Genomic DNA, 21,128 nt, shown 5'->3' on the forward strand with positions numbered 1-21,128 from the left:
TCTAAAATTAAGCTCTGACTCTTCAATGTGTCCTTCTGTGAAGTAAAAGAATTTAAATGAGACTCTTACTCTGAGCAGGGATGACAGGACAGACTAAAACTTTTATTTTATTAAGCATCTCTAACTCCCACAGGCCAGTAAGCCAGCAAACCATTACTAATGGGGCATGGGCACGGGCTCGGGCATGGGCACTCCCAGCCTGAAGCCTAGACAGAGGCTTTTCATTCTAGCTGTTCTTATAAGTCTCTTAGCTAGCCCAGAGGTGTGGCTCATTTCCACAGAGCCTACCCTGACAACTCTTTTCCATCATGTGGCAATTCACTCCCTTCCGAGTGCTCATTACTCAACCAGTCCAGCTGTGCCTCATTCCCCAGTCTTTTTCATTAACAGGTGGCGACCTGACGAAGTCTCCTCTGACCATCATCTGCCTTTCATCGGGTGTCTTCTTGCATAATTCCACTTGTGTTAAAGACAAATCTGACACAAAAAAATCCCATAAAAAGAAATGAAAGGATTTAGAATGACAATATTTAAGATAATCGTGAAAGGCTTCAAATCTGAATTCATCCTATCCGCCTGCTGTCTCAGTTGATAGTGAGGTTTCATTAGCTTCCTTTCCTTAAACAGCAGATTGAAAGGCTGAAGGATCGGGCTTCAGTCGAAAAAAGGGGTCATTGTGTTTTTTTAAACTTTTGAGCGATGTGGGTCATATAAACACTAGCCTCGAGCATATCATTTGGCTTTGAGGTCAGAGATAAAAGAGCTCATATACTGCCATAGGAGACTCTGTATTTCAGCTTGATACACCATCAGCTTTTGTAAGCAAGGTTTAATGTAAATGTTCTCCATTCACTAAGAAATTAAAATGGGCTTAATACTGCTGTGCTGTTGTACAGTTTATAACTTAATTTCCAGTCATTGATGTCCTAAGCTGTTATAAGGTTAATATGAAGAGAGTTAATTAATATAAATATTTATTTCTATTTTAAAAATTGATTGACAGGAATTGGTCAAAATCCCATTCCACATAGGCAGAAGACAGTGTTGTCATCACAGAAATGTGACAAGGTAATGTGGAAACTAACAAAAATGTTACATACCATTTTTTTTCCTCCAGATAATTCTTGTAGGTAAAAGCAATTATCTGTGTGAAAGAAAATCAAATCAGTTTATGCATTTATATACTGTGTAGGCAGCATATATTGGAAAGCACTGTTTGCCAATCGGGGCAGGACAGTAGCTCAGTGGTTATTTTGGACCTGCTTCCTTCCACAGTCCAAAATCATACCTGTAGGCTAACTGGCTTCTGGGAAAACTGGCCCTGATGTGAGTGTGTGCGTGTTTTTTCAGTTTGTCTGTCCACCTGCACTTGTGCGGTCCCATCTAGGCTGTACCCTGCCTTGTTGCTTGCCAGGACAGACCCCTGAATTGGAAGAAGCAGTTGGAAAATGGATGGATGTTTGCCAATCAATGCCACGTTTCATGAGAAATGAAACTGGGGCCAGGCTGGCAGCAGAGGTGTGATAAAAGGTGACTCATTTTATCCTGATGTGAACTGAAGGAAAGGGAAATGGGAAAAGTTTTGCTGAGGATTTTTGTCCAGCAGTGAGCTCTAAAGTGCAAGCAGGCTGTGAAAGGCAGCCTACACTATATCCTAAAAGCAGGCCTTTTTGCTTCTTTAACGTTCACAATCAGTCTATTTTTTATTACAAATCCTTACCAAAATATTGGCCCAGCACATCATATGTTTCAAGACTTCAGAGGACTGTAAAGTAGTAGCAGATCTGTCCTCCTTCTCTGTGCTATACTATGGGAAAAAGGGAGGATGTCAATAAACTCATGAGTCATGGCTATTGGTGCATGTGCATCTGGTGCAGGACTGAGGGCAACAACATACCTGGCTAATGGATTGTTGAGATTCAGTGGTTTACAGAGAATTGTTGGCAGACAAAAAAAACACCTCATAAAGTAGAACATCACACACAGGCCACTGAGCCTGCTCAATTCTGCAGTATTTTGTTGCTGTAATCTCAATTAGATTGAGACCAAGCTAATACAAGGTAGGACATGATATTTTCATAATGCAGTATATCTGCACATTATTAGATTATTTGATACTTCAAAATAATTCTTCAAACTCAACTGAAGCTGTATTTTCCAGGTGCAGAATTAAAACACTAGATGGCAGCACAGTGCAACAAAACAGCAGCTGTGACGACGTTATGTAGATTGATCAATGTGATCATTGTCAATTATTTTAACAATCATCAATAAAACACAATATCAAGCAGAATGATTATATCCATATTTATGTTTTTTTATGCCTAATATGTATTTTCTTTGGTTCTTAAGTATTTATCCTTGGTGGTCTTTTCAGCTATGAAATCCAATATTTCTGTAAAGTGAAATGCGATCCAGTCCAGTGTCCCCACCCCCCTCAACATCCTCTGCCCGGGAGCTGTGGGCGCAGTGGCCAGCCCACAGGGATGCCTGTCCCCTGTCAATCACGACTGCACCTCTGATTCAGCCAGTCTGTTGTTCTATCTCTCACACACTCTCGGACTGCACACCTGTCTGCTGATGGTACCTCCCTGAGGACTGCCTTCACTCTCGGCTAAGGGGAGAAGATCCTCTGTGAACTTGCCATGCACTGCCGTGCTGCTCCAGTAAGCAAACAACTTCAGCACACATCCACCCCATTGTCCCGGCAAACGAGACAACGTGCACCCTGCCTGTCCAGCACGTGTGATGCCCCTCAGTGTAGCCTTAGCTATTTTCCCTACAAGCCTGGGAGCCTTTTCAAACAATGGATGGATGTAAATGTTAATCGTTTCTGCTTTGGCAACACTGTGACTCATGGGACCTGTCAATAAAGCTCTGAGTTCGGATTCTGGACCTCGCCTGCTCACAGCTCAGCTCTCACCTCATCTTCTTCTCGCCCCCGCTGACATCCAGCCTGATCGGCCCACCCTCCGTCCGGCTCCTCCAGGCTGGCTCAGCAATGGCCTCTTTTGCCCCACCTGGAACAAGCAGCTGCTCGACTTCGATGTCTCCCACACTTCTGCACTGCAGCAGTGTGCACCAGGCCCCAGCTGCTCGTTCACAGCCCTCCCCACCCTGCTGCCCACAGCTCATGGGGCAGTGGACCCTGGGAGAGCATGACTCTCCCCTAGACGTACAGATTAACGCAATTGGGAAGAGGTACAGGATCTTGCTCGAGAACACAGCAGAAGTACTGTATTTCAGGCAGAGACTCAAACCCCCAACCTGCAATCTGTACTGCAGTCAAGAGCTCTGACTACTGATACATGCCACCCTAATGCATTTGAGAACTACTTTCTAAATGGAAAACACAAACTTGACAAATCCAGATATGTGACCAGGCAGAAATGAAATAGGTTTTGGACTTAAAAACATCTAAGGAACACTGATATTTTGTGCACACTTGTTTGTGCTTATGTGACCTGAATCATGGAACGGAAAATAATCAGTCAATCTTTTTTATGAAGCAGCATTTAAAAACAATTAATTCCATTATGAGCCACAAAATTGTTTTTGGTAACACACATCAGTAGTGCCACACACTTGATCACCAGATCTTCACTGACACTCAAAGAAACCCAGACAGCTGGAAAATAATTTGGGCAAAATTGCTTTTTAGTCTTAATGGTGACAGACGGCTGAAAATTCAGATAAACAGCTTTTCACCTACCATAGATAGAAGGATAGATACTATAGATAGAAAACGATACCTGACAGATACTGTAGATACAGAAGGTACTGATAGATCAAAGGGCAGACAACGAGAAAGAGAGATCAGTAATGGCAAGAATGAGTCTGAATTCAACTTTACAACATCGGCTGGAGGTGTCAGATCATCAACATTCCAATCTAAACACGCTAAAAGTTCAAAATGAAATTTAAAGGGGAAGTCGCTTTTAGTTGGATTTTTTTTTATCTGCACCAGATGCACACAGACACACAATCAGACAGACAGAAGTCCAGACAGGCCAGCGTTCTCCTCCTCAGCAGCCAGGGCGTTTTGCTTCATGGAGCCAGAGCAATCGTCTCAACGGGAGTGGAAGAGCAGAGCTGAACAGGGTGCGGTGGAGGCGGCTGCCCTCCGAGTTGGCATAGTCAGGAATTAGGCAGGACTGGCATTAATGGGTGCAGTATTCCTCTCTAGGCCTGGAATAATGGGATCCAGATCCCTCTTTAGCTGGGCGACAGGGCAGGGCTGGCTTCTGTGCTGATGGTGACCAAACACTCACTGGATTTCAGGCTGGCCAGAGACTTGCAGCTGGGCAGGGAGGCCAGCGAGCCACAGAGACCCAGCATGGAGGGTGTGTAGTCTTTGCCTTGGAGAGAAACACTAGACTTAAAATTCGTTTTTGTCTCGACCCTTTGCGCAACTTCCTGTACGGTAGATTGTTATGTGCAACATTAAAGGTGCGCAATATCACCCTACTGAGCATTTACACAGCGAAAACATGTCAAACCACAAGAGAAAGCAGAAAAAAACAACTGAATTAGGGTAAAATGCAGTGTAAAACAACGATGCACAGTACAGGGAATGATTCATTGATTCAAGACTGGGAAAACCGGTGGCCTTTTTGATCTGTTAAGCAACTCTGTAGCCAAGAGTGCAACAGTAGCCTACATTGGACTTTTTCTTGGTTAACAGAAAAGGGTGCAGGGGGGGCTTGGATCCGTAAGAGGCCCGACTCACTGTGTCTTACTCTATGCAAATTACTGAACCTCGGAGAACCTAGAAAACTGAGGCCTGACTGTGACTATGCAGCAAAGGCTGTTGATAGTTATAGTAACTTTGCATTAAAGTGTCTGCAAACAAGACCACCTAGTACACAAAAAACACTGTTCTCAGATTTTCTGTGGTCTTTAATGTTAATGGGCCTCATTACCAGGGCTAGAGCTGTACCTGTTGTGCACCATGTTTCCCCATTCTGCTTCCCATCAGTCTTCTGCGAATCGGAGTCCAGGCTAATCTCGGCAGACAGCTGCTCCACGCTGTGGAAGCTTCTCCTGAGGCACACAGTGAGACAGGCAGACAGAAAAGCAGTGTAAAAACAGGGGTGAGAATGAAAAGGCTATTGATCTCAAAATCTGTATTCTCAGTTCAGTTCATCTCCTCTTTGTACTCTGAATTTTCATTCAACTGAGCTCAAGCCTCCAGCACAACAGGCTTGGAGAGTTTAAAACAACACATGTCCTCTGAAACATGTTGTCACATAAACCATCCAGAAACAGCAGTGGTGTCCTAAATATGGCCAAGATCTTGGGGTGACTAACAATCTCATCATTTAATGAACTAACCACATATTAGTCCATGGGACATTAGCAGATAACAGATTATAGGGAAATGTGTTAGAGTTAGGATCTGTTGTTGTATCTGATGTCACACCAGGCTTGATTTTTTTTAAGCCTTTGGAGAAGAGAGCAGATATCCTCCTCTGTTCTGCACAGTCTGCAATACCAGCGTGTGAAATTGGAAAAGAATCAGGAAATACCTTCGAAAGAGCTTGACATCTTCTTGGTTATTGAAGGTTCTCAGTGATGGCCACTGGTTGACGAGGGGGATGGTCATCTCCTTTGACAAGTTGTTGGAATCGCAGGGAATGAGACCAGTTCTATTGAACAGGACAGAGAAATGACAAGCCACATAAAATACTGCCACAGGCCTTTCCAATATGTAGCCAGTGCTGATTCATTTACAGTATCTGAGACTTGAATGGCTGTATTGAAAACAGGAAATAATGTAAATGGTCTGTTTTCTTTCATAGTATTGCTGACTGGATTCAAACTGTCTGGGCACAATCACCAAAAGAGCAGAGACAGAGTGAGAGTTGGGATTCAATTTTCATTACTCTACAGATGTAGATCATGGCATTATGAAAAACTGAATATCCAGTGTGCTATAACAAAAAACAGATAAAGGGTAGAGGAATTTCTTGCTTTTTAAATCCAAACGCAGAGCTGTAATCAAAAAGACCCCATGACTGTGTACAAGGCTGAGTTTATGGAATTGGCATCTATGATCCAGCATGTTACCAATTAGGAAACAGCTACTGTGTGAGTTACAACCTGAGAAGAAGACAGTTGTTATAAAAATGGTGCTCCAGTTTCTTCCCATAGTCCAAAGACATACAGTACTAGACGGCCAGCTGGCTTCTGGGAAAGTTGGCCCTGGTGTGAGTGTGTGTGCGTATCCGAGTTTGTGCCTGTGTGTGTCCTGTGATGGACTGGTGTCCTGTCCAGGGTGTACCCTGCCTTGTGCCCGTTGCTCGCCAGGATAGGCTCCTGCAACCCTGCTCCCTGAGGCGGGTGAAGCGGTTAGGAAACGGGGGGTGAAATGAGCTTCGAAGTGCGCTGGAGCAGGAGGGAGTGGCGCTGGTGTCCGGGCCAGCTGTCTGTGCACGGGGCTGACTCACAGCTGCTCCTGCAGCTCCAGCACGATGCCCTCCAGCTCCTTCTTCTCCTGCTGGCTCTGCAGCCGCGCCTCCTCCAGCCGCAGGGTCAGGCGCTTGTTCTCCGCCTCCAGGTTCTTCAGCTGCGACTCCCTCAGCCTCACCAGCTCCTCCAGGTAACCCTGCCGGCGCAGAGGCAGCCTGTTCACAATGCAGCCGGGGCCCACACGAAAGACAGGCAACGGGTCTGAGCAGCAGACTGTCCAGGCTACAGGCTAGCAGACAAACACTAAAGTCTATTTAACGCCATTTGAGCTACAGTGCAAACACCTGTGTCTGCACATGTCTTCTAAATACATTAGAAGTATTTTCTATTGTTGTCTATTTTCAAGCTGACTGGTGAGGCAGTGTTGTAGAGGGAATGTATTTTGGACCGTGAGTTTTGAGAAGCCTCTACCCACCATAACCCTGCCTTTCCTCTGCTGCTCGAAGGGAACCCAGAGGAAAGAGAGACTGACAGAGGGCAGTTTTCTAGGGAAGCTCTGGTAGGCAGTAGCCACAGCTCAAAAGTTGAAAAACAATGGCTTTCCCAGCCAGAAAATCTATTAGAAAGTTCATAGGTGAAGCGATCTCCAAAGATTACCCTGTTATTATCGGTCTACTTTACCCATAAAGGAAGAGTGCGTGGCAATAAATCATTAGGAGGAAAGCATTCATGAGGCTAGTATCCTGCTGTATAACTATACAACTATAACAGCCCAGCCAGCAGTACCTTGGCATCCCAAACTGTCACACTGGGTAAGAGCACAACTCCTTCTGGGGATCTGTCAGCTGACCAACTGCAGGAAGCCCTTCGGTCAGGTGACTCTTTAAATACAGGCTCACTGCTTGGAATGAATTTGTGAGTGTTGTGACTGTTTCATAAAATGGTAAAAAAGCCTCGGAGAGAGAGAGAGAAAGAGGCTTTGTGGTGTATTTGGAAGAGCTCATGTGACGAGTGTGTTTGGAGCACGGTGAGCAGGGTAGCTGGGGGCTTTGAGAAGATGTTTGGGCAGAAGCTTGATGAAGAGCTTCGGCTTTTGTTTTGAATTCCCTGCACAATACATAAATTGCACTCAGGTGTTTAAACCTTACAGCTATTTGTCTGTTGTTTGCTGGCCTGGACACACCAACAGGTATTCCACAGTATGACTACAATTGTGACTTCCAACACGCTCCAGAAACACTGCACCTAACTGCACCATACTAGAAGGCAGGGCCAGGACCTTCTGTGCATAAACGATCTTATATTTCTGCTCCATCTTGCGACACTTCCTGCTCCAGCTCTCCTCATCCGTGACCAGGGGGATGTAGGGATGGTCAGGAATGCTGTCGTCACTGGTGCTGCTGTCCACGCTGTTCCTGTCGTCATCGTCGCTCATGTAGTCGTAGCTGCACGGAGACAAGGAACACGGCTTCACCAGCCAGCGCCTTACACATCCATCCTACAGCCGTGTCGGCTTCACTACGACACAGAGCACATGATTCACTTACAGTCCACACTGCAGGCTTTATTAAAGGTCAGGGTAAAGGTTATTGCAGTGCAAGGTTTTCACACACATCTTCCCCACACAGGTGTACATATACTTTCCTCTTTCTCTCGCCTGGAGAACGCCATCACTGCATAGCATCATGGGACATTTAGTAAGAGTCTAAGAAAACCCTTTTCTGGGTTATTACTGGCTCCAGCCTGTCAGATGTTCTAGTTCTTGGGCTCTTGACCCAGGAAGTATCAGAGCGTTAGGAGGTCTCTGTCCAGCAGGTCTTATTCATCACCCTTAAAATCATCCACTTGTAAAGACTAGGAAAGGGTGTTACACAGTAGTGTACACAGCTTTTTTTCTATTAAAAAAAATGAAAATCAGGCTGAACAACTGCTCTATATCCCTGCAGTACAATAACCTTGATTGGAGACTTGTGAAGGTGCTTACCTTTGTGTAAACTTCAGGTAAGGTGTGTAATCGATCACTGCTGGGGTCTTTCCATCTAGTACCTCACCTTTCAGGCAGAAACTGGGCAAAGAGCAGAGAGGCTACATTCCCAATCTTTTCATACAGTACATGGCTGTAGTAAATTGCCATCTAAATTAATAAATCAGGACAGCTTTCCTGTTATGGAACCATACAAAGAACTGGGAGAGCAATTTTATATCTTTTTAATGAACATTTCAAATTATCAGTAATGTTTTATTATTTACCCACCTCAATAGCAAACTGTTGTAAGACATAGTAAGCCAGCATTGACTCCTGAACCACAGGAGAGGAAGAGACCGAAAAGGAGAAAGGCCCCACCAACCAGTGAAGCATTCTACAAGATGTTCAAAGTATTTTCAAAGAAGAGCAAATGGGATTGTTTAAATGACCCAGACAAAGGCCCTAACCAAAGAGAGAAAAAAGTCTCTTAGGGCCTGGTCATTCACTAAAATGAACCCTGACTGTTTTAAACTGCATCAGGAATGGAGTCATACAGTGCATACTATCACTGCTGATCTAGTTTTTATTGACCCTGAATACACAAACCTATTACTGTCTAGTCACTGTGTCATCCTAACTGAACCATATAAAGCCACAGTCCTGCAGTTTTTATTGGTCAGCAACCAGAGACCTGTAAGAATTTCAGCTGGCTGCAATAAATCACTGGTAACATTAAATCAGACCTTTAGTAAGGTACTGTAGAATAGAAACCAGAGGAGCTGTGTGATTCCTGCATCCTGCATCAGGACTGGGTATTGATCTAGTCTACTCTGTAGGCCAGTAAGTAAGAGGTCTTTCAGCTCATTCGGAAAGGAGCTGACAAAGGAAAGCCAATGTTTCACTTCCAGAACAACAATGAAGCACAGTCCTGTGCAGAAATATGAAAATTAAGAGATGCAACATTTAGGATTGTGTGTAGGAAGCACTTCTTTACTGCTTTCCACAAAGGGTGACGTGTCTGTTGTGGCAGAAACTCACGTAGAAAAGAAAATAAAAAACCTGAAAAAATTTTCAGGTTGAAAAATGATATAAGGATCCAAAGACACAATAATATGCAAGGTACAGATGCAATCGGAGTTGACAAAAGAGGCTCGGCACTACACAAAGAGTTGCGGGTGCATGGAACAAACTACCTAGCCCTATGGTTGGATACATGTGTCTGATGTTACTGCCCTCTTACCTGAAGTCTATAGCGCTCAGCCCAATCAGCATTCCTGTCAGCACAGTGGATTCTTCCCTCAGCATGATCGCCCCGTCATCATAAAACCTCCTGAAGACATTGATCAAAGACAGCATTAATGTAGACTGCTTTATTATTGTGAATAAATTCCTTTCTAGCTGCATGTGATATTTGCAGTGCTCTCCTTATTACCTGCAATCATAGTTAATTCTGCTCAGAAAGTAATCTGTCATGCTGGCAAAACACTCTAGCAAAAGCTGCATATGGAAAGGGCACACTACGGTATAACACTGATGTCTTCCTACAGATATTTCACCCTGTTTGCACGTATGGCACCAGCTGCCATTCCAGAAGCTAATCTGGGTACAGTACTTAGCCAGACTGAGAAAAAAATGACATACAGAGCAAAAACAATTGGGAGTCTCACGCCAATTCCATAATTATTATTTGAGCACAGACAGACACATGCACTATTAAGCGATTAAAGTTTCTCTACATTATTGTTTTCTGAAAACCTGTTTGACCTGAAATGCAGTAAAATGTAATACAGAATGGAAAAGTATCCTCTGCTTCGTGGGAGGGATGCAACACGTGAGCAGGACACAAAATGGCCAGTTTTCAGAGGGTCACATGACATTTGCATGTCAAATACGGACAGGGCATGTCTTCCAGTTTGGGAAGGAAAAGGCCCGACTCTAGAAGGGAAGACGATGCTCCCTGGAGGCTCTGGTTCACGAATCCTGTCAGCTGGTTCCGAACAGCGTTTCAGTCACGCTACTTGGCAGCTCGATGGTAAAATCACTCTCCTGCCTGCTGTGGGCGGAGTGGGGGAGAGCCCGCACTGACAGATGGCATCTACAGAAACATCAACGACTAGAGAATAAACAGGGGGAGGAGGAGGACGAGGAGGAGGACGAAGAGCCCCCTCCCTTCACTGTAACACTGTGCTCATAAAGCATCAGAGAGGTCGCAAAAAAGCTCTCTCTACCAACAGCAGCTGACAAAGCCCCCCCCAGCATCTCCACTGTGGTTCAGCCAGACAGCAAGAACAGAGTCAAGAAATTGCAAAAAGACAACAAGCTAATCTTCACGTTAATAAGAATCACATTTTGTGCATCTCGTTTTTGTTTCGAACATCCCAATGGACTTCACAATAGAATCCTGACAAAAGGAGCAAAAACTATTTCCAGCATCAGTGGAAAGTGATATGGGTGGCACAGTGGTTGCTGCTGGAAGAGGTGTTAGTGGGGCCAGCAGGGGGCGCTCACCCTGCGGTCCATGTGGGTCCTAATGCCCCAGTGTAGTGACGGGGACACTATACTGTAAACAGGCGCCGTCCTTCGGATGAGACGTAAAACCGAGGTCCTGACTCTCTGTGGTCATTAAAAATCCCAGGGCGCTTCTCGAAAAGAGTAGGGGTGTTACCCCGGTGTCCTGGCCAAATTTTCCAATTGGCCCTTACCAGTCATGGCCTCCTAATAATCCCCCTCTATGAATTGGCTACATTACTCTGCTCTCCTCCCCACTGAGAGCTGGTGTGTGGTGAGCGTTCTGGCGCACTATGGCTGCCGTCGCATCATCCAGGTGGATGCTGCACATTGGTGGTGGTGGAGGGGATCCCCATTACCTGTAAAGCGCTTTGAGTGGAGTGTCCAGAAAAGCGCTATATAAGTGTAAGCAATTATTATTATTATTATTACCTCACAGCTCCTCGGTCCTGGGTCACTTAGGACCTGGAGTATCTGTGAGGAGTCTGTATGGTTTCCTCTTTGTGCTCCGGTTTCCCCCCAATAGACCAAAAACACTCAGGTAGGTGTATTGGCTTCTGGGAAAACTGTCCGTGGTGTGTGAGAATGTGTGTGTCAGTGCCTGTGTGTGCCCTACAGTATGATGGGCTGGGGTCCCATCCAGGCTGTACCCTGCCTTGTGTCTGTTGCTTGCTGGGATAGGCTCTGGCTCCCCCGCGACCCTGAACTGGAAGACGTGGTTAGAAAATGGATGGATTAAAAAACAATACTCTTGTAAAACTTCTTTAATGCTTTCTCTGCCACTCTTAGATTGTCATTACACGAGCAAACAGTCAAAAGTGAAGTAAATACTGCCAAAAGATCCTGCAAGATTTTCCTCAAATAAAATGATTGCATTTTTTTTTTTAGTTAAGAATGTCTTGGTCAGCTGATGCTTTTTCAGATTCACTCTGCGCACCTGGTGAAAAGATTTTTGGATCATCAAGAGGAATCAGTTTTCCCCTAAAAGCCTTTACCACAGACTCTTCTCGTTTGAGAAGTTGTCAGGTTTGACTTTCTTATGTGTCTGCTTGTATAGAAACAGGAGCTGGAATGTGCCTGAACAGTCAGAGTCAATTCCTGTTCTCCCAGTGAAAGATTTTTTAGGGTTTTGTATCTTTGACCAAGTAAAGGATTCAAATATAGATTTATGATCAAAGTGAGCAATACGTACTGCCCAAACCCTGAGCATCAGCTGCAATAAACAGTGGACACAACTGATGTGGAACATAAGATCAGGGTTACAGTGCAGGAGCTTCCTGCAGCCTTCGTTGTACTTTCAGTGTTTATTTTTCCACTTGCTAACCACAGCCTTTATATTCTTAGAGGCTGTCTGGATTGATAAATTAGCCAGATCTGCTTTTGCCTTCAGCAATGCACCAGTAATTTTGTTTCCCATGAGGCTGCTTGCATCAGCCTTTTTTCCATATCTCTGCACACTGGGCTAAAGGCCTAGTCTGCTGCTACTTCATTTTGCAGAGGGTGGGTCGCTCCTATGGAATATGCCATTTTTCTGCGCTATAAATAACGTAACACATTCTCAAGCTGGAGCAATATTCAGCAGCCCGGCAGTGCTTCTGTGGAGGGTGAGAGCTGGCGATACCTGGTTGTCCGCGTGTCCCTCAGGGCTGTGGCGATGTACTCTGAAAGACGCTTCTCCATCAGTGCCACTCTCACCCAGGCACGGCCCTGCAGACAGCAAGAACAAAGAGCCCATTATTCACCTTGTCTGACAGCCTCAGCAGCACAGCAGCAGCTACTGGGCTTCTCAGATATTCTTCCTCTCAGACTGCCAGATATCACCTAAAACAGAAGGAACTGCACTAATTACAAGATGTGATTCCCTGCCTTCCCATCTTTCAGTCCAGTTTTGGGCATGTCCTCTGTTTTTCACACAACAGATCGATAAGGGGTGAAACATCATATGATGCATTTTAAGCACACTGATTGCAAATCAGATCAGGGCTGCAGTTAATTTGTTTTGTAGGCTGATGTGGATCAAGCTATGTTCTTGTAGAGGAGATTTAAATTCTTCTGAGCATATGAAATATACTGTATGTACTTGCTTATGGGAAACTCAACTCAATTATCATGCCAGAGAAAAGCTGGTGACTTCACATCAGTGTGTACACAGTGCATGCAGCACACAGTCTATAAAAGGCACTGACCCACAGTAGGATTCTTTCTCTTCTCACTGAAAGGACCAGCACACAAAATAGCATTGTACATTGACTATGTGTGATATCTGATGGCTTAAAACACATTTAAAGGGAAGAATATTGGGGAATCCTTTCAGAATCGCTCCTCCTGTAAACAAGTCAGCAAAGTATCTGTAAAATCTCTTGGAAGTTCAACCTAGCTAATACTATAATTCAGTAACTTATAGAGCTTGTGTATAGATCATTGAAAAAATAAATTAAATAAAATCTCCCTTTGGTCAAAAGTCATACTTTTATAATTCATACAAGTTATCAAGCAACATATACAAGATAAACAAAGGATCCTCTGACTGACCTGTCATAAATTTGAAAAAGGAATGCTGTTTAATTGAAAGGAACATATACACCAAGGCAGGCACTATGACTGCAACTATCAATAGAAAAGATTGTAAAGTTCTCACAGAAATGATGGAAACATGATTGTTAAAATAATCACATGGCTATTTAAGAAGGAAATGGTCTCTCATCACTGGCATGGTGTAAATTCATACTATCCCAAAGTGTGGTCTTCCCTATAAGTAGAATCACAAACATTCCCAGTGACAAGTCATGTCATTTGTCATGTAATAATGATAAAAATGCAGAAAATTTAAAATCTGTATCTGCAGGGGTTTGAAAAGTGAGGAAAGGGCTTCTGCACACTGTAGCCTTATTTTCAGAACAGAAGTATATTATGATCTAGAGCCACAAAGCATATCAGTATCATCAGCAGACATAGTACAAAATATAGTACATTGTAGTAGAAGACAAGACATTTCTTTCAGAAATGGCTAGGTGAATACAACCAGCTAGGAGAGAATATTTGGTACTGATGTCACATTATGACTTTCCCCATCTGCTTCAGTAACTCTCAGCACAGCTTTCAAGGACAGATGTATAAGCCTCTGTTATCTACTAATGTCTCTGGGCGTGCAGCAAAAACACAAAGCACAAAACCCAGCTGACACAAACACAGACAATTTGATAGTCTGGCCTGTAGTGTCTTGGCAGTGGCATAGGCCAATGTTTCACGGCTGCTATTGACACTGGGGTGTGGACAATCCCACTGCACGTAAACAGACTCTGTACGTGTGCCGGATTGCCGTCGGCAAGTTCCAGAAGTTCCAGAACTTCCCGCAGTGGCCTCTTGCCTTTGCTCGGGATGAGTTGATGTTCTCCATGTTCTCGATGCTGGAGACGCAGTTGTTCTGGACTTTGCTGCAGGCAACGCGAATGTAGTCCCAGAAGCTTCTCTGTCCATCATAGCTGAACCAGCTGGCAGGGCCTGAGAAGGCATTTTTGAAAAGTCAGAAAGCTTCCTTCGGCTTTGAAAAATGAGTTTCATCACTATGACCGATGGTTAATGAATGTAATTTGATTCTCTGTTAACTTAATTAGATTTAATTCGGGCTTCACACTTTCCACCAGCAATCAGATCAGTCTGAGGCAGGGGTCCTGGTCATTCATTCATTCAGCACTCCAGTTCACTGGACTCCGGTTCAATTACCTTTGAAACGATGGCTAAGGATCTGCTCTAGAATCGCAGCAAAGTTGATGAATTCCTCTGATGAGTCATCAATAGGCTCTGCTGTGTACTTCTCTAACAGCGTCTTCACTGAAAACCTGCAGAACACAACCCACAGACCATAAAACTATATATAGTTTCTGGATCTAAGAATTTACTCAATAACAAAATAACTGAAGGATATTAATCTGTTGACTCTGGAAGAACAGGGGTGTTTAGACAAGCATTCAAAGATTTGCAAAAAACCAACGCTTTTACTACTTTAGAATTAAGAATAAAGCAAATTGGTTTGAAAGCAATTTGTCACAATTGTTTTTCTATTTCTTGAAATACAGCTAATACAGTTAAAAGCTTTGCCAGCACTGCTAAGAAAATTCTTTATGCAGTTATATTCAGGCCAGTGTGGTACAGCCCATCAATCCAGCCATTTTGACTCAAAATCCTTTAACTGTATTCGCCTCCTCAGCATGTTGGAGGTGGACTTTTAACAATTGCAACTTTTGATCTGTAATTTAAGATCCCCACATCTGGAGATAAAAAACACATGCAAAGGTTCCAGTTGAGCTAACTTGTTAGGTAAAGAGCTCAGCTGGAATGAGAACAGTGGGTTTGCAGGCCCAGGACCGGGACTGGAGAAGAGCTTTGTGCTCGTAATGCCCCCACATATACTGTAGGATCAGTGTAAGTTAATACTGAACTGGAAAGCAAGCACTGTGGGAAACAGGTCAAAAGGTGGACATATAAACAGAGATACAGACTGCTGTTTTGTACATAATTAACTAACTGTAATATTAGTGTAAAGAAACCTAATGTGAATCATTCTCTTGAATGCTTTTGTTTTGCTTAAATCACCTGTGGTCATGTATATGGATATATATATCTATAAAAGGTGCATATAATGAAAATTGTTTAGTTATTTTGCTATATTTGCACAAGGTGTGTAAATGTTTACTTATCCGTTTTAGAAGAGAATAGTTTAAAACCGGCATTGTTCTATTCTAGCTGTGTATTCTCATTACAGAAAAGTAAAGAGGAAAGAATATTTCACAATTAACAGTGTAAGATCTTACACAAATAGTACTCATGTAAGATGCCCTTCTGGACCACTAGCTTGTTTGGAAGCTGGAAATGTACTGAATTTCAAGGATTTCATCCTGACATTTCTCGAGGGGCTCCAGGGAAACCACTGCCTATTCTTTGTCAACCTTATGACTTAGACCACTATCCACTGACCTCCTCAGGTCATCTAACATTGAACATTTCTTGATCATCTAACATTTCTTCTCAAAGCTGATTAGCAGAACACATACAAAGGTAGAAAATACCAACTGAATTGAAAATCCAACCAGAATGCCAACATCAACACACTTTATAGAAGAGACCATAGAAGGTTGAACTTTTTTCACAACACTTGTAAAATAGAACTGTTGTCATAGTTTTATTGATGTATTGGTCCTCTCCAATGTTGATACAGAGCTCTATCTAAATCAGTAAGAATTAAAACAAGAGGTAAAAACCAAACCAAAGGATGTTACATGGCAGAAAAAAGGCAGTGCCAGTCACTCAATCCGAGCACAAGAACAAAGACATTCAGAAAGGCAGCAATAACTTCTTGAGCAGTTTTTGGTACTGTGTGAATTCGTGAAAATAGAGCATTTTGTCTCTTTGCACAAGGGACAAGAGTAAAATAAAATTAAGAAGATAAATGGCATGTAGCATGAGAGAATTTTACATCATAAAAATCTATCAAATGTAAAAAAACATGCAGAAGCCTATAACACATCCTTATAATGCTCTGTCAAAACAGCAGTACTTTGTTCTCAGTTGTTATGATGGCATTCAACTCGCAGGCTCTGTTTAAGGGCTGAAATTGGGATGTGTAATCTCCTGTGCAGAAAGAGAAAAGTGCATGCCGTACGATGAGGGCATTCCAAAGTAGTTCTTGAAACGTTCAGTGGCTCTTTTTAAATATGATTTAACTCTAATTTTTTTTACTGGACTTTCTAAAGCCAAGGACAACTGACAAAAACAAAAATACAGAAATTGGATGTCTCCCCTCTTGGATGCTGGGTGTAACGCTGCAAAAGCATTTTCTGTCCATGCAGATACTAGGAGCAGTCTCTATACCACCTGGCCAAAATATTAGGTACCCCATTCCCACCCCATTTTCCTGAAAGGATGGCCTGGAACTGAAATAAACCATTTTCTGTGGGATTGAAGTTCACATTCCACCACATTGAGGCTGGGGGATCTTCCTGATCAAGGAAGATGACAGAGGTCTGTCTCATCTGTCTGAAGCCAGACATACATTGCTTCTGTCATTATCTACAACATTGTGTTAGTTTTTGTTGGGACATTGTGTTATGCTGTGGTGCAAGTAATTTTATACACCAGCTAAACTAAACAGAATGGTTTTGCACATTAACATGTCGTGGGAATGTGAACTTCATATGTTGCAAGAGAAGAATAGTAACCCCAGACTCCTGACAAGTCGGACAACAAAGATCAGGGAGGCACACTTCAGACTGTCTTTCTTCATCCACTGCCTTTGACTTGGGATTTCAGAATCAGGGGTACCAGTGCCACCTACTGGTGTGCCAACCCCATTACAAGCAGGAACTTGTTTCACTTGATTTCTCCTAGATACAGTACCATCTCCTTCTCAGAACTTTGCAGGCCCCAGTCTTGCTGAACTCCTGAAGATCAAGCTTCAAGGTAAAGCCGACAAGAGAGTTCTGCGAATACCTCAGATATTCTAGGAGGACCATGCTGGACCACAGCTTGGGAACCCTATACAGTGTAAGTTCAGCACTGAAATGCCACATGAACATATTGTTTTTTCACATCTCTAATTTTAGTTACTTGAGTTAACTTGAGTTAATTGTTTGGAAAATGTCAAACGACCTGTTGTTTTTTTTAGGTATTGAAAAGGGTCCGTGAAAAGCACTTGAATCTGGAGTTTGCATTTCTAGGGTTTCAGTCGCCGTCAAGTGTGGTATTTTGAGATCTAGCCAGTGAATGAGTAGTCTGCCTTATGGAAGTGGCCAAACAACGCGCCACTCCTACCCAACTCCATTTCCAGTCTGTGTCAGATCTCCGGCTCTGACAACGCGCTCAGAACAATGCTGGCTGATTCAGTGATGTCAGGGGTGCTGCCCTTGTACCACAAGGCCTCCTTCGGCCATTCCGATGCGTCCCCATGACGACGGGACAATGGCCTTATTGTCACCTCCTGTCCTGAGATGCTTTCAGCTTGACCCCGATTTTAAGACGGTACCTGGTATCAGCTCCTTTGTTGACTGTCATTCAGAAGCATTCGTTTTGCCAGAGTCTACATCCTAAGCCAAAGATATCCCTACTATAGTGAGTGCAAAAAATTCACAATCTATCGCCCAGAACGTGAATCTTCATGGTAAAGACTGCTGTCATGGCTCCTGTACTGCGCCTGTGCTCCACAGGAAAGCTACAATGCCATTAACTCCCGGACCCTGACCTCTGGTTATTTCAGCAGTACAAATATAAGCACATTTCTTGAAATTTATTTGAACCAGCAGCTATGCCTACTTTGAAAAAAACTTTATCTTCCACCTTCTTCCTTCTAATACAGACATGCTAAAAAGGAGCTAGCAGTTTTTACACAACATACCTCAGATTTACTTCCTTTCTCACAAACTGGATTATGTTTCACCAGCTCTAGCACCAACTTGTGAAAGAAAAAATATTTTTGTTTTCCATTTAGCCTCCTCTGAAGGAATACTGTACGATGGTGTGGACAACATAGCGGTTTCCAATTTATTTTTCTGAAATGACCAGCAATATTTTGGAAGCAGTTGTATTGGATTTTCATTGAGCACATCAGATATAAAGTTACCATTGGGAAAACAAGGTTGTACTACTATAAATATTAAAACAACTTGTGTGAAAATGAATCGTACTGTAGTTGTTCACTCCAGCTATGCGCAGTACAATCCCACTGTCCTCACAACGTTAAACAACAGCATTAAAAATACACACCAGGGAATATGCACATTATACAATACTGGTGATTCTACACTTGTTTCATATCCGGTAACAATGTCACCAGCTATTTTGTTGAAAACATTTTATGATAGTCCAGAAGTATTGCTGTCAGTCAGAAGCACTGCTGTAGGGGTTAATTGCTATTCCCTAGTGGCCTTTATTCGTCTCAACGAGAAAAGGTCATTAGGCACTGCAGCCTATACCACGACAGGACACTACAATTGTTAAGCAATTGAATCCATTTTTAAAGCCGGATTTTAATATTTGATCAAAACAAATGACAGCGGATGCTTTCTCGCTCAGTTATTTATTGAGGTTTCCTTCAGCACAGCGACACAGCCGAGGCGACGGCAGCTACAGTGTCCTCTTCCACGGGAAGGTTGTCGCCTTGGCAACGACACCATCCGTGACATTCCTGCTCCGGCGACGGATTACCTCATATCCACAACAACCTCCCGGATACCGGGGGTACCACACACCACACAGGCACCCCCGGCCCGGTCTTCAGGTCCCAGCCTTCAAGGACTACAGTAGCGGAAGACAAGCGCTCCAGCAGTTCATTATTTCACTTAATGACCCCACACGCCTGTCAGCCGGTTATTTGATCTTTTCTTCGCTTGTACCCACTACGGGCGACCCAAAACACATCACCCATCAAGACAACGAATATGTTATGTTTGAATTTCCTAGGATGATCACTTGTATCTCATTATTTTTGATTGAGCTGCTATAGTGAAACGTTACGAATCATAAAGCCATCGCGACAATGACCCCGGCCTGCCTCATCCTCGCATGCATCAGCGCTCAACACCGGTCTCGTCGTTCAGCCGGGCCCCTTCTGCGTTACAGACTGCGACCAGGCGAAGGGTTTGTCACGCTGGAAATCGAGGACTGCTTAAAGCGGTGGTCACTATATAGAAAAATAATGTAACGTGACCCCCCAACAAAAAGAAATCCCAGCACCCACAGTCGACAGTGCATCAGTAAAACGGCCATTCACATTCCTCTCCAGCTCTTACCGGCAAACCGTAATCAAGTTCTTCCTTTCCACCGCGACGCTCCGACAAGATGCTTTTTTCGACGACAGCCCCATCGCCATTGCAGACTGGAGGCAGCTCGATTCCATCCAGGACGGCGCAGATCCACACCGCACGGTACCGACCGACAAGACCCCTCCCTTGTTACGCCGTGTACATCTCCCCGGGTCCTCGGGCTGTCGGAAGGAGATCGCCAGCGATGAGGGATTCGTACCCAACCGACGAAAGGAGCCGTCAAACGTCAAAATGCACCGATATCTCCCCCACCCCCCTTTTTAAAAAAAACAAATGTAATTCTAGCTCCGGTGCATACCGGCCCTCCGACGCAGCTCGCTGAAGCGGTACTGTCCGAGGTGCTACAACATCCCTCGTCTCTCCTCCCTCTGTCTCCTGTACCAGTGATCTCAGAAGATGCCCCCCAGCCCGGCTTTCGATGACGTGTCGAACAGCACAGCCCATCGAAATACAGCTGGAACTACCCACAGTCGAGCACAGCAATGAACTATAAATAAACCTTGCGAAACTGCATCCCTGCATCTTTAATGCACGGAAAGCAGCACGATCTTTCATTTATACTATCAGGTAGCAAGCCGTAACCTCCAGCATGATCCACTATATCAGAAATAATACGAGTATTTCAATATAAGGTGGAAATTCAAACTGTAGCCTGTGATAGTTTGCCTTGGAAAAAAAAACCCGTTATATTTACGAGGACAGCGTCATGCGCTATCTTGGTAATTACCGGGCCTTAAAATAACAGGCAGCGATGTTCTTACACGATGTACATGTACACCTGAAAATAAAATACTACGACAAAGAATTATAGCCCGCTCCCTGAATGTCAGCATAACATGTTGGGGAAAGTCTTAACATTTCTGTTCATGTAAAATGAGGTTTAAAATTCATCTTAAGTCATTAAAGGGCGCACTGTACCTCATCTAATCCTGGACCTTTCATCAGGTTTGATTTTAGACACGTACTGTATGTGGTGTAAATGGTTGGAAAAACCGCTCAGGCTTTGATAAATTTTACGGCTATTTTCTCAATGCAGGGTAAGAGCCAAGATCTTACAGAAGAGCCCACTGGGGGGAGTTTTAATTTCTTTACCTACCGAGCAGTGCTTGACGGCTGCAATCCGGTCTCGGGTTGTGTGGTTACCTTGAGCGCGTACTGTGTCCAATTTGAACTATACCGTTCGCATGTTATTAACGGTATTCAAATGCAAAAACAAAATAATTTAACACATGAAGAAATCGCTGTCTAGACTATCCACGATCGACATTTTTTATTCGACCTGACTGAACCGTGCAGATTTGAAAGGTGCCATGCTGCTCAGTGAATCATATCAACGGGCTGATCATTTTGGTTATCAAACGGGAAAGGAAGCTTGTCGGACGCAGCTGTGAAAGACAGACATCGACGCTTCAGAGCAGAGAGCTCAGGGC

The 21,128-nt window shown here is 43.8% G+C and overlaps 1 protein-coding gene across 2 annotated transcripts; it reads right to left on the reverse strand.

The window, feature by feature from the left end:
• Nucleotides 1-3,486: 3,486 nt before the first annotated feature.
• Nucleotides 3,487-21,118, reverse strand: rundc3aa (RUN domain containing 3Aa). Of its 2 annotated transcripts, none has more exons than XM_088623196.1 (12): nt 20,795-21,118; nt 19,666-19,859; nt 14,609-14,724; nt 14,253-14,386; nt 12,507-12,592; nt 9,618-9,707; nt 8,396-8,476; nt 7,691-7,856; nt 6,450-6,607; nt 5,529-5,648; nt 4,940-5,043; nt 3,487-4,358 (listed from the first exon to the last, which is right to left on the reverse strand). In XM_088623196.1, exons 2-12 carry the CDS (start codon nt 19,770-19,772, stop codon nt 4,216-4,218), a joined length of 1,305 nt encoding a protein of 434 aa, XP_088479322.1. In that variant the 5' UTR covers nt 19,773-19,859; nt 20,795-21,118; the 3' UTR covers nt 3,487-4,215. The 2 variants fall into 2 exon arrangements, with proteins under 2 accessions (XP_088479322.1, XP_088479320.1); XM_088623194.1 differs by lacking the exon at nt 20,795-21,118 and adding an exon at nt 19,997-20,408.
• Between the last annotated feature and the right edge of the window lie 10 nt (nt 21,119-21,128).

The sequence above is a fragment of the Lepisosteus platostomus genome, chromosome 28 (assembly GCF_059453375.1).
Source record: "Lepisosteus platostomus isolate fLepPlt1 chromosome 28, fLepPlt1.hap1, whole genome shotgun sequence".
NCBI lineage: Eukaryota > Metazoa > Chordata > Actinopteri > Semionotiformes > Lepisosteidae > Lepisosteus > Lepisosteus platostomus.